Consider the following 12,536-nt stretch of genomic DNA (forward strand, 5'->3'; position numbering starts at 1 on the left):
AGAAATCCTAAACAACAACAGCCACAGAGGGCAATGAGCATGGAAATTCTTGGTGGTATTTGTAGATGTAAAATATTGCATCATTACAATTAATCCAATTTTCTCTCCTTTTTGGAATCCATTTTGCTTTGGGTCATTAGGCGACTATAGGGAGTGGAAAAGGGTTTCCACAACAACTCTACGATGAATAGGAGAAAACGGGCAACATGCTGCTAAATTCTACATGGAAAAAAAATACTGTTTAAAAAATTTCATTTTTGCCTTCCTTCCTTTTTTTTAAAGACTTAACTACTATGTAAATTCCATTGTACCAGTCAGGTGTGTCCTTTTAAAAAGCATCTTTTCATGGATTTGGGAGTCAAATAAAATCATGGTAACTGAAAATTGGAGTAAAATGGTATTTTTCAACTACCAGGAATTGGCCCCAAGGGAGGTGGTGGTTATATGGTCTTCCCTGATGGACGTTGAGATTAGGCCAAAGTACACAATGGAAACATGTGAAAACTCTCAGCTAGTAAAAAGAGCACTAGCACCGAAGTTCTGAGCACACTTGGTCACATCATGTTACACTGTGGGTGGGGAGCTGTGTCTTAGGATAGGACGGAATAATTCACATTTCTATATGACTTTAAGATTTACAAAGTACTTTTCTCACAACTATCCTGTAAAGGGATATCAAAAGCACTATTATTCTCACCTTCCAGATGAGAGGACCCTGAGGCTAAGAGAACTGTACTGACTTGCCCAAGGTTATGAGCTAGTAAGAGAAACAGACAGATAAAGCATTCGCCAAAGACTTCATTATGTGCCACACACCAGTAAGCACATAAAGAAGACTCAGGTCTCTTGACTCCAAGCCAAGAACTCTTTTCCTTTAGGCAGAGGTAAGTCCTATTGGATTTGCAATCAGAAGACCTAGATTTGAGTTCAAACGGTGCCGCTTGCCAGCTGTGACCTTGGGAAAGTCATCTTGTCTCTGGGACTCATCTGTGAAAGGAGGATAGTAATATTTACATTACCAATCCCATGGGGTTATTCTAAAGGAATCGCTTTCTAAATCATAGAAGTGCCACAGAAACATCAGCTTTTTTTGCAGCCAAAGTCAAAAACGTTGTACCAGGAAAGCTCCATCTTGAATAACTGAGACCTAGTGCTGGCTGGAGACTATCAAATGCACTTCCACAAACTCAACCAACACTCAACCTGAAATGCTTTTTCAAGCAGCCTTTTCCCCAAGGCATGAGCCAACTCATATATAAAGCCCAACAGTCAAGACTGTGTTACCCAAGAAAAAGAAAACACAGCACAGATATAACTAGGCACACACACAAGGAGAAAGTACACCAAAGTGAGGAACAGTTCACTAAAATAGAGACTCCACACCACAGAGCACACATTTTAACTTAGGACTTGGGGTTTGTTTTTTTACCTTTGGTAGCCCTTTCCACTTTGACTATAAGTTTAAAAAAAAAAAAAGCAAAAGAATGATGGATAATGAAGAAAATATGATGATCTAGACAAAGACTATTAGTGTATGGATACAATTAGACCTAATACGACATTTCGGATCATGACCAACATTCCCCCTCATATCTCATGTGTTCCCTAGAGTAGAAAAAACATACTTGCAAGTGTTTGGGTTTTTTTTTTCATTCCCAGAACTACAACATAATTCACAGACCCATCCCCAACACAGCTTCAACAAGTACACGTACAACTTTTCCCATTATGCTACAGCAACCAGTCATAGAAATATATTCTTAGAAGTACCTGAGCATCACAGAACATAGTACTAACGGTCTAGATCTGATTTTCACTTTTCACTCCATGCTTCCTTAGCCAATAGTGTGATATCACTTTTTTACCCTGTGTGAGCAGCAAGGTGGCCCAGTGGAAAAAGTGCTGGGCCTGGAGTCAGTAAAACTCATCTTTCCAAGTTCAAATAGGGTCTCAGATTCTCACTAGCTGTGTGACCCCAAGCAAGTCATTTCACCTTGTTTGCCTCAGTTTCCTCATCTGCAAAATGAGCTAGAGAAGAAAATGGCAAACTACTATCTTTGCCAAGAAAACCCCAAAATGGTATCAAGGAGACTTGGACATGACTAAAGGACTTAAAATGCAGTCACAGCCCTCTTTCATCCAAAGATTTTTCAAGATTCACCTCAGACACATGCCAGGTATGTAACCCTGAGCAAGCCACCTAGGTTTCTTTCCATCTATTAAACAAAGACTGTAATAACAGGTTTGTTATGAGGATCAAATGAGAATCACCATATAAATGTTATATATGGACATATGCCTGGATTCAGAGGACAGAGAGAAGAGGGGAAAGAGAGAGAAAGGGAGTGAGAGAGAGAAACAGACAGAGAGAGACAGACAGACAGAGACAGATGGAGACAGAGAGAGACAGAGAGAATATTCAGTAGAAATTGGGTCCAAGAAAGGTTAAATGACTCTTCTAAAATCATATAGCTAAGGTGGCCAAGGGACAATCTGAACCCAGGATCGGATTCCAAATCAGACACTTTCTCAGATCTTTCCAACTTCCTAAGTGAAGCGCTTAACTAATTTTAGGAGGCCAGAAACACTGAAGACTACCTTTCAGTTAGGGGTTTATTTTATGGGTTTAAAATCAGGGGTAATGGCACAGCGCCTTACACATAGTAGGTGCTTCCTAAATCCTTGCTGAATTAAAAACACTGGATTTGGCATTGGAAGCCTTGGGGTTTGCTCCCTAGGTCTTCTCCCTACTCACTATAAAACCTTGGGCAAATCACCTAACTTTGCTCTCAGTTTTCTACTAAGTAAGGCTTATGAGTAAGCAGTGCAAGTGCTATGGCAGTGAGGATACAAAGGTGAAAAGGTTCCCCGTCTTGGAGGATCTTACATTCTATTTGGAAAGATAACATGTCCATATAACAGTATATGAAAAGTAAATATAAGGAAAGCTCTTTGACTTTAAAAGTAAATACAAGCTCTTTAAGCATCAAAAAATTATGCTAAGAAATGGAAACTAACCTAAGATGTACCTAGACATTTTCCTATCTTCTTAAACAGAGCATATTAAGTATAATTTGATTGATCTTCATTAGTATCAATGATCACAAGATATTCCCAAAATGTAAATCTGTCCTTTGGGTGGAACGCTCTATGATACATTTCATTCCCTTCTACAATGAATGGGTTCAGCTAACCTGGACAACTCTTTGCCCCTCAAATATATCCTGAGCTCTTCCTCTCCCAAGCCTTTTTACACCCATTGTTCCCTATGCCTAGAATGCTTATTCTCTACCTGTTGAATTTCTATGCATCCTTTAGAGGCTTATTCAAATGTTATTTCTCCCAGCAAACCTCTCTAAATGTCCTCTTCAGTAATGACCTTTTCCTACAGGCTTCAAATAGGACTGTATTTCAAATGTCTCTAATAGATGTATCATGTATGCATATGCTGATTATCTGTGTTTGTGTCTTATTTTACCCCTGTAAGTTTCATGAGGGCAGGGACTGTCCTCTCTAATCCCTTTATCTCTCCCAGGACCTGGCACAGTGCTCGGCATACAAGACAGAGTCAAAAGTTATTAGCTGAATGTTGCCCTCAAAGTCTGTTATTAAGATGTTAAAAGGATGCACCTCCAGATAACAGAAACAGGGTAGTAGAGGAAAATTAAACACATAAATCAGTGGATGACTATACAGTTACAAAAAGGATATATTACTTAATAAAAAGATTTCATATAGGATCCTTTTAAATATTGATTTCAAAGAGTATAGTTAGAATGATTGATTTTATAACCATTACATTTACATATAACTTCAGGAGTATGCCTATAAAGTTGCTATGCTATAAATGCATACGAGGTAATGCTGCACAGCAGACAGAGTCATTTTTGGAGTCAGGAAAAGCAAGGTTTAAGGACTGTCTTTGGCACATACTACCCATGAGACCATGGGCCCATCTTTTCTCATCTCACTGCATCCTGGGCAATTCCCTTAAGATTTCAAATTGTCGACAGTTTCCGGCCTATCTACTTCATCTCCCAGGGTCTCAGTTTCCTCATCTATAAAAGATGCAGGTTGGACCAGATAGCTTCTGAAGTTCTTTTCAGCTCTAGATATTTAATTTTTAACAGTGGAGGGAGTGTTCACACCAGGAGTTCCCAAGACAAATGGAATCACCAGTCCAGATAAAAACAGATAAATAGAATTGCGTAAGAGCAGAATTAAGAGAAAGTCCTACAACCACAAAAGCCAGCCCTTACTGCTGCCATCATCTAGGATAATCCAGGAATCCTGGTTAAGAATGAGGAACGTTTAGTCGAAAGTATCCCAGCTACTACAAATATTCTCCACCCACTACATGCCGTATATCATTTGTGTATGAGACACAGTTGTGACTAATACGCAACTGGGGCTTACCTCCTGCCATACTTAAAACTGCGTCAAGAGCTGGAAGGACACGTTTCCCCAACCGATCTTGGACTCGGCCTCCAAGCAATGGTCCAATATCTGCATTAGAGAGAAACCAAACTGATGATGAGGGAGAGCTTCTGTGCATTTCCTTATTGTCCCATTGTGGGCATGATGGCACTTGACGTGGCCTTCAGCTAAGAACCTAAACATAATTGCCTCAACCAAAGTAGGAAATAGGATGAAGGTTAACTTCCAGACAAATGAAGAACCTTAAGGATTTTTCTCAGTTAAATGCAGGCATGAGTAATGAGTACACTCATGATCCCTCTTGATACACACTGAAACAGAAGGATTTCAGGCTTTGGGACCATGATGCCAAGGCATGTTTCAGGGACGCATCTAAAATATTTGTAATGGCTAGAGCTAAGCATCCACCAGTATTTATATAAATTTAAAAAAATAGCAACTATGTTCTTCTAAACTAAACAAAGAAAAGATTCGGGGAGAAGAAAAAAAACCTAAATAAATCTCCCAGAATTGGAAACCACTCATTTAAAATCTGTGACAACCTGAACTTAATTTGGCCAAAGCTGACTTAAGAGATTCCATCAGCAGAATGGGTTTCACAAATTTATGATATCTAGAAAATTATAGGAAGCATATGTTTATAGGAGTAAATTTTTTAAAAGGGACTCTAGTATAGTGCCCCAAGTTACAGATAATATTAACTTTGAATTGTTTTTTTTTGTTTCTTCCACAAAGGTCAGGAGGCTTTTATTTGGAAAAGTCTAGCTGAAAATCAGTTGTTTGTATATATTTGAAATAAAACATTACAAAATGTATGACAGGGCTTGGCATTCAACAGGTACTTAAACCCTGGCGGAAGTGAATTAAAATATTAAAATGGTATTTCTTTTAAAAAATCCTAATTGTCTTCCCCCAGTAATTCATATTTGCTCCCTCTAAAATTAACCTGAACTACAGAAATTTGAGAGTACTCAGATGTGCAGCTGTGATGGTCCTGATTCACCAAGTTAACTGCCAAGTCTGTCACATTTTGCTGCATTAAGATTTGGATTCAATCTCAGGTGGATGAATAAAGCCCAACTTTCTAGAATGTTTTGTTTACTGATGCCATGGATTTTATTGGAATATATTTTTAAAAGGTTATCTCAGATGGTGGGAAGCAACAGAAGCACCAAAAGATGCACACTGAGAGCACCTTCTGCCACCACCGACTCTCTTTTCTAACAGGTATAGCAATAAGAACCAAAAGCAGTAAAAACTTCCTCTGTCTCAGAGTTACTAGGGCTCCAGAAAAAACTGATCAACTGCAACTAAAACACCAACATCAAAGAATATAGAGTAACTAAAAAGAAAAAAAATACACTCAAAAACTTTCTAAAAACAAAACTAACAAAACATTAGAATTTTTGGTTGAGATTACACTTGGCAGTAACCTCTACTTCTTTCCTATGTCTCTGAAATATAGAATCAGACCATTGGTTCCAGAAGGGATTTTAGAGATGATCTAGTTCAATACTGCTGCTTTACAGATAAAGGTTTTCTTCCTCCAATTCCAACTGGCACCTCTAGAATGGAGGCAGCATGGCCAATAGATAGCATTAACCTTGAAGTCATGAAGATCTGAGTTCAAGTCTCACCCCTTATACAGATTGTCTTTGGGACCCCAGAAAAGTTCTTACCTTTTCAGCTGTTCCAGGGAACTTGCTAGGATTAAGTTATCAAAAAAGGTAGAGATAAGCAATGGGAGAGGGTACTTCTCCATAGGAAAGTTTCTTGACACCAGTGAAATCACACTAAACTGTTTTTTTAAAAAATCCTCTCAATACGAAACAAAACTTAACTAAAAACAACTGAACAGATGCTACCCTACAGCAAACTCAGGGCTGAGAGTTACAGGATGCACAGGACTGTATGCAGTTTTGGACTGTGTCAATGAAGGGAATGCCAACATGAAGGAGAACACAGACACAATGGAATATTGGCTTATGCTGTGTGCGTGTGTGTGTGTGTGTGTGTATGTGTGTATTAATAGTGTGGTTTACATTTGACTTTCTATACTTTATGGGAGATTTTCACAGTATTTTTTTAAAAGAAATGAAATGGTCATTTAAAAAAAATACTTACTGTCAAGATCTGACAGTGCTTGATTCTTTGGGGTATCGAATTGGCTCACTAGATAATTGATTTGCTGAAAATAAAAACATAGAAAAAGATTAAATGGTAGAAATATCTCTTACCTACCAACGTGTCACCTTCTGCAAGAAACCTTACTTAAACAAAGAATAAATGTAAAATGAATACAAGGAAGGTTGGGGAAGAGGTACCTGCATCAACACCTGAGGGGGACACCGTGCTAAGCAAGAATTCTTATTATTTAGTAAACTGTAGTTATTGTGGGATTTTCTGTTTGTTTTTAGTTTTTCTTTCTAGGGACAACAAGACATCTGGTCTTGCTTGCCCCCTCAACCCTAACTTGAAGGCTGGAAGGCATCCATTGCTGCCAAATAAACCAGATTCATCCCAGAATGGTGACAGGCTTTGAGTCCATGTCATATCCTTCATTCTAAGAGGATATTATTTGGGCTTTGACTGGGTCAGGGTGAATGTAAGTAGCAATTGTGTCTGTTTTGGCCAGAAACCCTGAGGTTCTTCCTGTCCCAGATGGATTTTTTTTTTTAATTAGGTAAAAGGGGCCATTCCTTGACTCATTTCTTACCTACCCTTAATCACTGAATGGGTGTTGCCTCAGTTAGAGGGAGACTTTGGAAAAAGACCTTAGCTTTGAAAGACCAAGGTCTCCCACTGCGTGCAGGGCAATCTCCAGTCGAACTGATCTATATCTTGCCACTAAACCCAGATGGATATGGAGGAGAAACTGAGGCTGATGACTTTGCACAGCCCTCCTTCACTTAAATCCAATTCAGTTGCAAGTCATGGCATCACCTTCCTGATGTCACAGTCCTTCTTGAGAACAAAGGGCAAACATCAATTCTGAGTATGACTGTATATGTACCTGGCATCTCTACCATTAGAAGGTAAACTCCATGAGGCAAAAGAAAGCGTTTCACTTTTGTCTTTGTATCTTCAAGCTTAGGACAGTGCCTGGTATACAGTAAATTCTTAATAAATGCTTACTGATTGATGCTAAATCCCACCCAGCATCTATGCTTTTAGCAAAAGAAAAGAACAGTTGGATGGGTTTAATTAGGCAGTTTTTTAAAGGAAAAAAATTTTATAATGCATTTCTTATGGATCTTGAAAATGGTTAAAATAGCAAGTTAACCAGGGAGAAAAATATTACAGACCTTATTAACAAGTAAGGAAAATTTGAGACAAACAGGTGCTAGGAATAAAATTCATCTCTCCTGGCTCTTTGTTCCAGACTCCCTCTTTTCTACTATATGGCTTCTAAAAACTCAATGAACTGATTAACATTCTTTGTTAGTCAAAACACAATAATCTTGGACATTTAGGGAGCAGTAATCTCACTGGACAGAATATTTTCAGGACACTGAGATAAGGCATAATCTAACAGAATAAAACAGTGCCAGATCCTTACCACATCTGTAGGCTCTGTTCTCACCCCATACATATACATCACCATCACAGCTCATCACCTATAAAGCACTTCACGGCTTACACAGCAGTTAAAGAAAGTGCACATTTTGGAAGCGATTACAGGATTTGGGACCTTAAAAGTCATCTAAGCCAGTTCCAACACACTCACTTTGCAGATGAGGAAGCTAAGGCCCTGAGAGGTACGGGTCAGAGCAGGTAGATAAGTCACACAGTCCTCTAACTCTCCAATCTAGGACTATTTCTACCTCACCATGCTGTTCACATGGTATAGAGGAGAAAATTGATAAACTCTAAGTGATTTACTCAAGGGTTACATATGCATCACTCCTCATTCTGTCATGATGCCTTCCTTGTAAAAGAATGGGAAAAGCCAGCAGATAACATCTACCCTACTTAGACTACAGGTTTACCCTAAGAATCAAATTATTTGATCCATCTAAATAGTAAACCACATTTACCCGGGATTTCCCAAAAGTCTTAATGACATTTCAAGCTTTTAATAGCTTTATTAAAAGCTTAAAAGTATTCATAGCTTAACACTGCTGTAAAAGTTTTAGGACACATTAATACACTTTCCTCCACTACTCTGTGAGTCAGGTAAAACAACTACTTTTATTACCATTTTACAAAGGAGTAGACTGAGGTCCAGGGAAGTTAAAAAAATGTGTCTAGTCACAGAGACGGGTAGCATTAGGACTCAAAATAAGGTTTTCTGATTTCAAATTCAGTGCTTTTCTTATTAAACCATACTCTCCATTTAAAAGTCACTACTTCCTCTTGCAAAAAGAGTCATAAATTCCCAATGGTCTCTTAAGGCAAAATGCCTTTCACATCCAGGGAAAGAACTACGGAATTGGATCGCAGAATGAAGATCATGTTCTTTTGTATTATGTTCTGGTTTGTTTTATGATTTCTCCCATTCATTTTAATTCTTCTATGCAACATGACTAAGGTGAAAATGTATTTAATAGGAATGCATGTGTAGAACCTATGTAAAATTGTATGCCATCTCAGGGAGGGAGTGGGGAGGTAGGGGAAAAGGGGAAGAGGAAGGAGAAAATCTAAGATATATGGAAGTGATTGTAGAACGCTGAAAACAAATATAATAATAATTTCAAAACGTCATAAAATCATGCAAAACAAGATTTCATCTTCTACTAAGAAGTCATGTTATTACCTCTGGAGTATCAGTCAGAAGAGTTCTCAGGTCTTTAAAATTACTCTTTATTAGTGGCCGCATTCCTTGAACTTGAGTTGTAAGGTGCTGGTTTGTGGCAAAAGCACAAAAAACACCAAGGCTGCAGAGACAAGAAAGAAGAGATGTTTCCATGAGATGGGAGGATTTCTGGCTAACATAAGGATGTAATAAGCCCAGCCTCTCCACAGTCATACACTTCTGTAGATCTCTACAAGGCTTCTGGAAAAGACTTCACAGAAGTCCTACTACTCACCTGTAGTCCTGAGAATGAAATACTCTCCTGAAAGATAGACCCTGGGCCTTTGTGTGCATCACCATACCTCCCTTGCCTTTCTTTCCAGGCCCATCTCAGGAGCCCCCATCTTCCACAAAGTATTCCCCAACTGTTCATTTTCTCCTGTTACTGATCTCTCCCTTTCGAATTTCTGCAATCCTTTGGCTCTGACCTTGACATTCCATTATGCATATTTTGCAACATAAGATTCAAGGTGATGTCAAGGGCCATCAAATTCAAAAACTATTTTTATAGAAGAAACTGAGATGCAGAGATTTAATGAGTAGTCGCAGGTTTCTTCTATAAAAATTAATTTACATTTATTTGACCATTATTTTTCACAATAAGGCAAAGAAAAGTCATTTGATGAAATAAGAGAACCTGGGTTCAAATCCTGCCTCAGTCCTTGGAAAGTCACTTCACCTCAATGAGCCTCCTTTAACTATATGTAAAAAAAGAGAGGGTTGGACTGAATAACTTCTGAGGTCCCATCCCATTCTAGATCTATGATCCCATGTGCTTGCTAAGACCTCAAATGTTAGCTACTCTTGAAGTCATGGGTTCAGTTTTATATGAAAAGTTCATTCAGCCACTAGGTGGAGGTATGGAACTAACTACAATTTCACAAAACTGCCAAAAGTACATTTTTCCATAGGTCTTAGTAAAGAAATCCTCCTCCCTGGAATTCTGTTGAAAGGCATGTCCCCTTTTAAGGAACTCAAAGGTCACGAGGGAGAAGGTTTTCCAAGTTTCCAATTCAGTGAACAAATTTGCCTTATTTTCCTTTTTTGAACGAAAGCTACTGCTGAGATTTGCATTCAGTTTACATGCAGTTCTCACTTTTGTGCAAAGGTTGTACAGCAGAAGTTAATTTGCAAATAATTTGTTTTGAATGTTGAGTTGAATTCCCCCCGCCATAAGCCAAACAAAATTCTGTTTTATCCATAAAGTACTTGAAGCTTCAAGAGAAAAAAGAAAAAAAAAAATCATATGGTAACCATAGTTACCAGAATTTCTAATCAAGTATGACACTATTTCCACTAGGCAAAAATGCTTTCAGATTTTCAGCTTGGGAGACCAAAACTCCAGCTTCAACTTGTGTGGCTGGTGATGTTGGAATCACCGATTCTTCTTGTCTGCTTATGATCAAGGCTTAGAATGGGGATTTCCCCATGGTAGGAGAGCAAAAATAGCTCCAGGAACTACACTTCCTTTTCTCTACTCTCTAACTGGATTTTGGATATGGAAAAGCCCACAGAGGTCTTTGTGTCAAATTCCTCATTTTATAGAAAAAAATGGTTGTTTTTTTGCAGAAGATTTCTGCAAAGTAGGGATGTGAACCAAAGGATCTGCGCCCCAGATTTAGTTCTATTGCCACCTGTATCTTTTGATTCAGGACAGCCTTCCCACCAAGCATTTGACTATTGACCCACACTAAGCCTCATGGAGCTGAGAAGTGGAGAGGGTAATGGTAGAGGGAAACTAGATGACTACAACGTCTAGAATGGAGAGGATGCTGCTGGGAGTAAAGTGAATTTCCTGTAATTGGTTATTCCTGGGTGGTCATCTAAATGGAAGTCTTAGGCTATCTTTTTTCCCCCTTTTCTCAAAAAATTGTTTTAACTCCTACAATATGAAGACTAGCCATTAGCAAAGGAACTCAGCTGCTCCTTACTGAGTGCTAGACACATCCAAGTCCCAGCTGATCCAGAATGATCTCAATCAAAAAAAAAACAACAGAGAAAAAGACATTACACAACTAAATGGCACCTGGATGCTCAATTTCAGATCAAATTTTAAGATGTTATGAAATTTTATATTTGGATCTTTGATGTCAACCTGTTGAAGTGCCTACCATATGCAAAATGTTGGAGATTCAAAAGGTCAAAATGATATAATCCCTGCCCTCAAATAACTTACAGTGTAACATGTGACTTGAGAATAAAGAGTTTAGACATAGTCACTGAAATAGGTTTTTCTGAATGGTGCAGTCAGAATGCAGATCACTCTGTATACAAATCTGTGAACATACAGCCAAATGGATAATTCAAAGGCAGTGAGAAGCTTATCAAGTCATCAAGATAAAGATGTTGCATTTTCTGTTCATCTTGTCAAATGGATTTCACTGTAATAACTAAACAGTAAAAATTTGAGGGTTTATAATTATGTATTTTCTTCCCACTTTGACCTAAGTGCTGTGTGTCACTTCAAATCTGATGTCATTTGATAACCAGACTTAATGCTATTTTGATAGAAGACACTGCTCTCCATATTTTTTTACTCCAAGCATTTTTACTGCAAGCATTAAGAAAAATCCACTTTTCAAATGTAAAACGAAAAACACACAGTTGATATCCTTAAATTTTAACTTTTAAGAGGTACATTCATAAACCAATACTTTGTGTTAAAAAAGTGGATGTTCTATAATATGTATGAAATATATATGATATCCTTAAATTTTAACTTTTAAGAGGTACATTCATAAACCAATACTTTGTGTTAAAAAAGTGGATGTTCTATAATATATATATAATATATATCTACCCAAGAAGAGTTTAGCACCACAAGAAAATCACAAAATCTCTGCTGCCATTCAGTCATTTCAGTCATGTCCAACTCTTCATGACCCCATTTGGAGTTTTCCTAGGAAAAGATACTAGAGTGGTTTATCATTTCCTTTTTCAGCTCATTTTACAGTATGGGAAACTGAGGCAAACAGGATTAAGTGACTTTCCTAGGAGCCCACACTGGTAAGTGTCTGAGGCCAAATTTGAACTCAGGAAGCCACATCTTCCTGAGTCCAGGCACAGCACTCTGTCCACTATGCCACCTAGCAGTTGCCCACATACATATAACTACACAAAGCTAGTAATTGTCTGAGACTGGATCTGAACTCAGATCTTCTGGACTCCAAGCCTGGCACTCTACGCACTGTAGCACCTAGCTGCCCATCTGCCTTACTAGGGGTTCTTAAAACTTCGTCAACTATAATTGGTTTCTTTTTAATTCCCATGTATTTTATTTTATGCATTTAAAAACATTTTTCTT

General features: G+C 38.2%; 1 protein-coding gene across 11 annotated transcripts in view; it reads right to left on the minus strand.

The window, feature by feature from the left end:
* PROM1 (prominin 1) overlaps positions 1–12,536 on the minus strand; it is a 145,901-nt gene that overhangs the window by 46,041 nt on the left and 87,324 nt on the right. For all 11 annotated transcript variants that reach the window (XM_072620309.1, XM_072620308.1, XM_072620315.1 and 8 more), the window contains 3 exons: positions 9,194–9,314; positions 6,562–6,625; positions 4,417–4,506 (listed from right to left, as the gene is read on the minus strand). In XM_072620309.1, the coding sequence (XP_072476410.1) occupies positions 4,417–4,506; positions 6,562–6,625; positions 9,194–9,314 (275 nt within the window). The remainder of the gene's footprint in view (positions 1–4,416; positions 4,507–6,561; positions 6,626–9,193; positions 9,315–12,536) is intronic.

Source organism: Notamacropus eugenii, chromosome 6, assembly GCF_028372415.1.
Source record: "Notamacropus eugenii isolate mMacEug1 chromosome 6, mMacEug1.pri_v2, whole genome shotgun sequence".
Lineage (NCBI taxonomy): Eukaryota > Metazoa > Chordata > Mammalia > Diprotodontia > Macropodidae > Notamacropus > Notamacropus eugenii.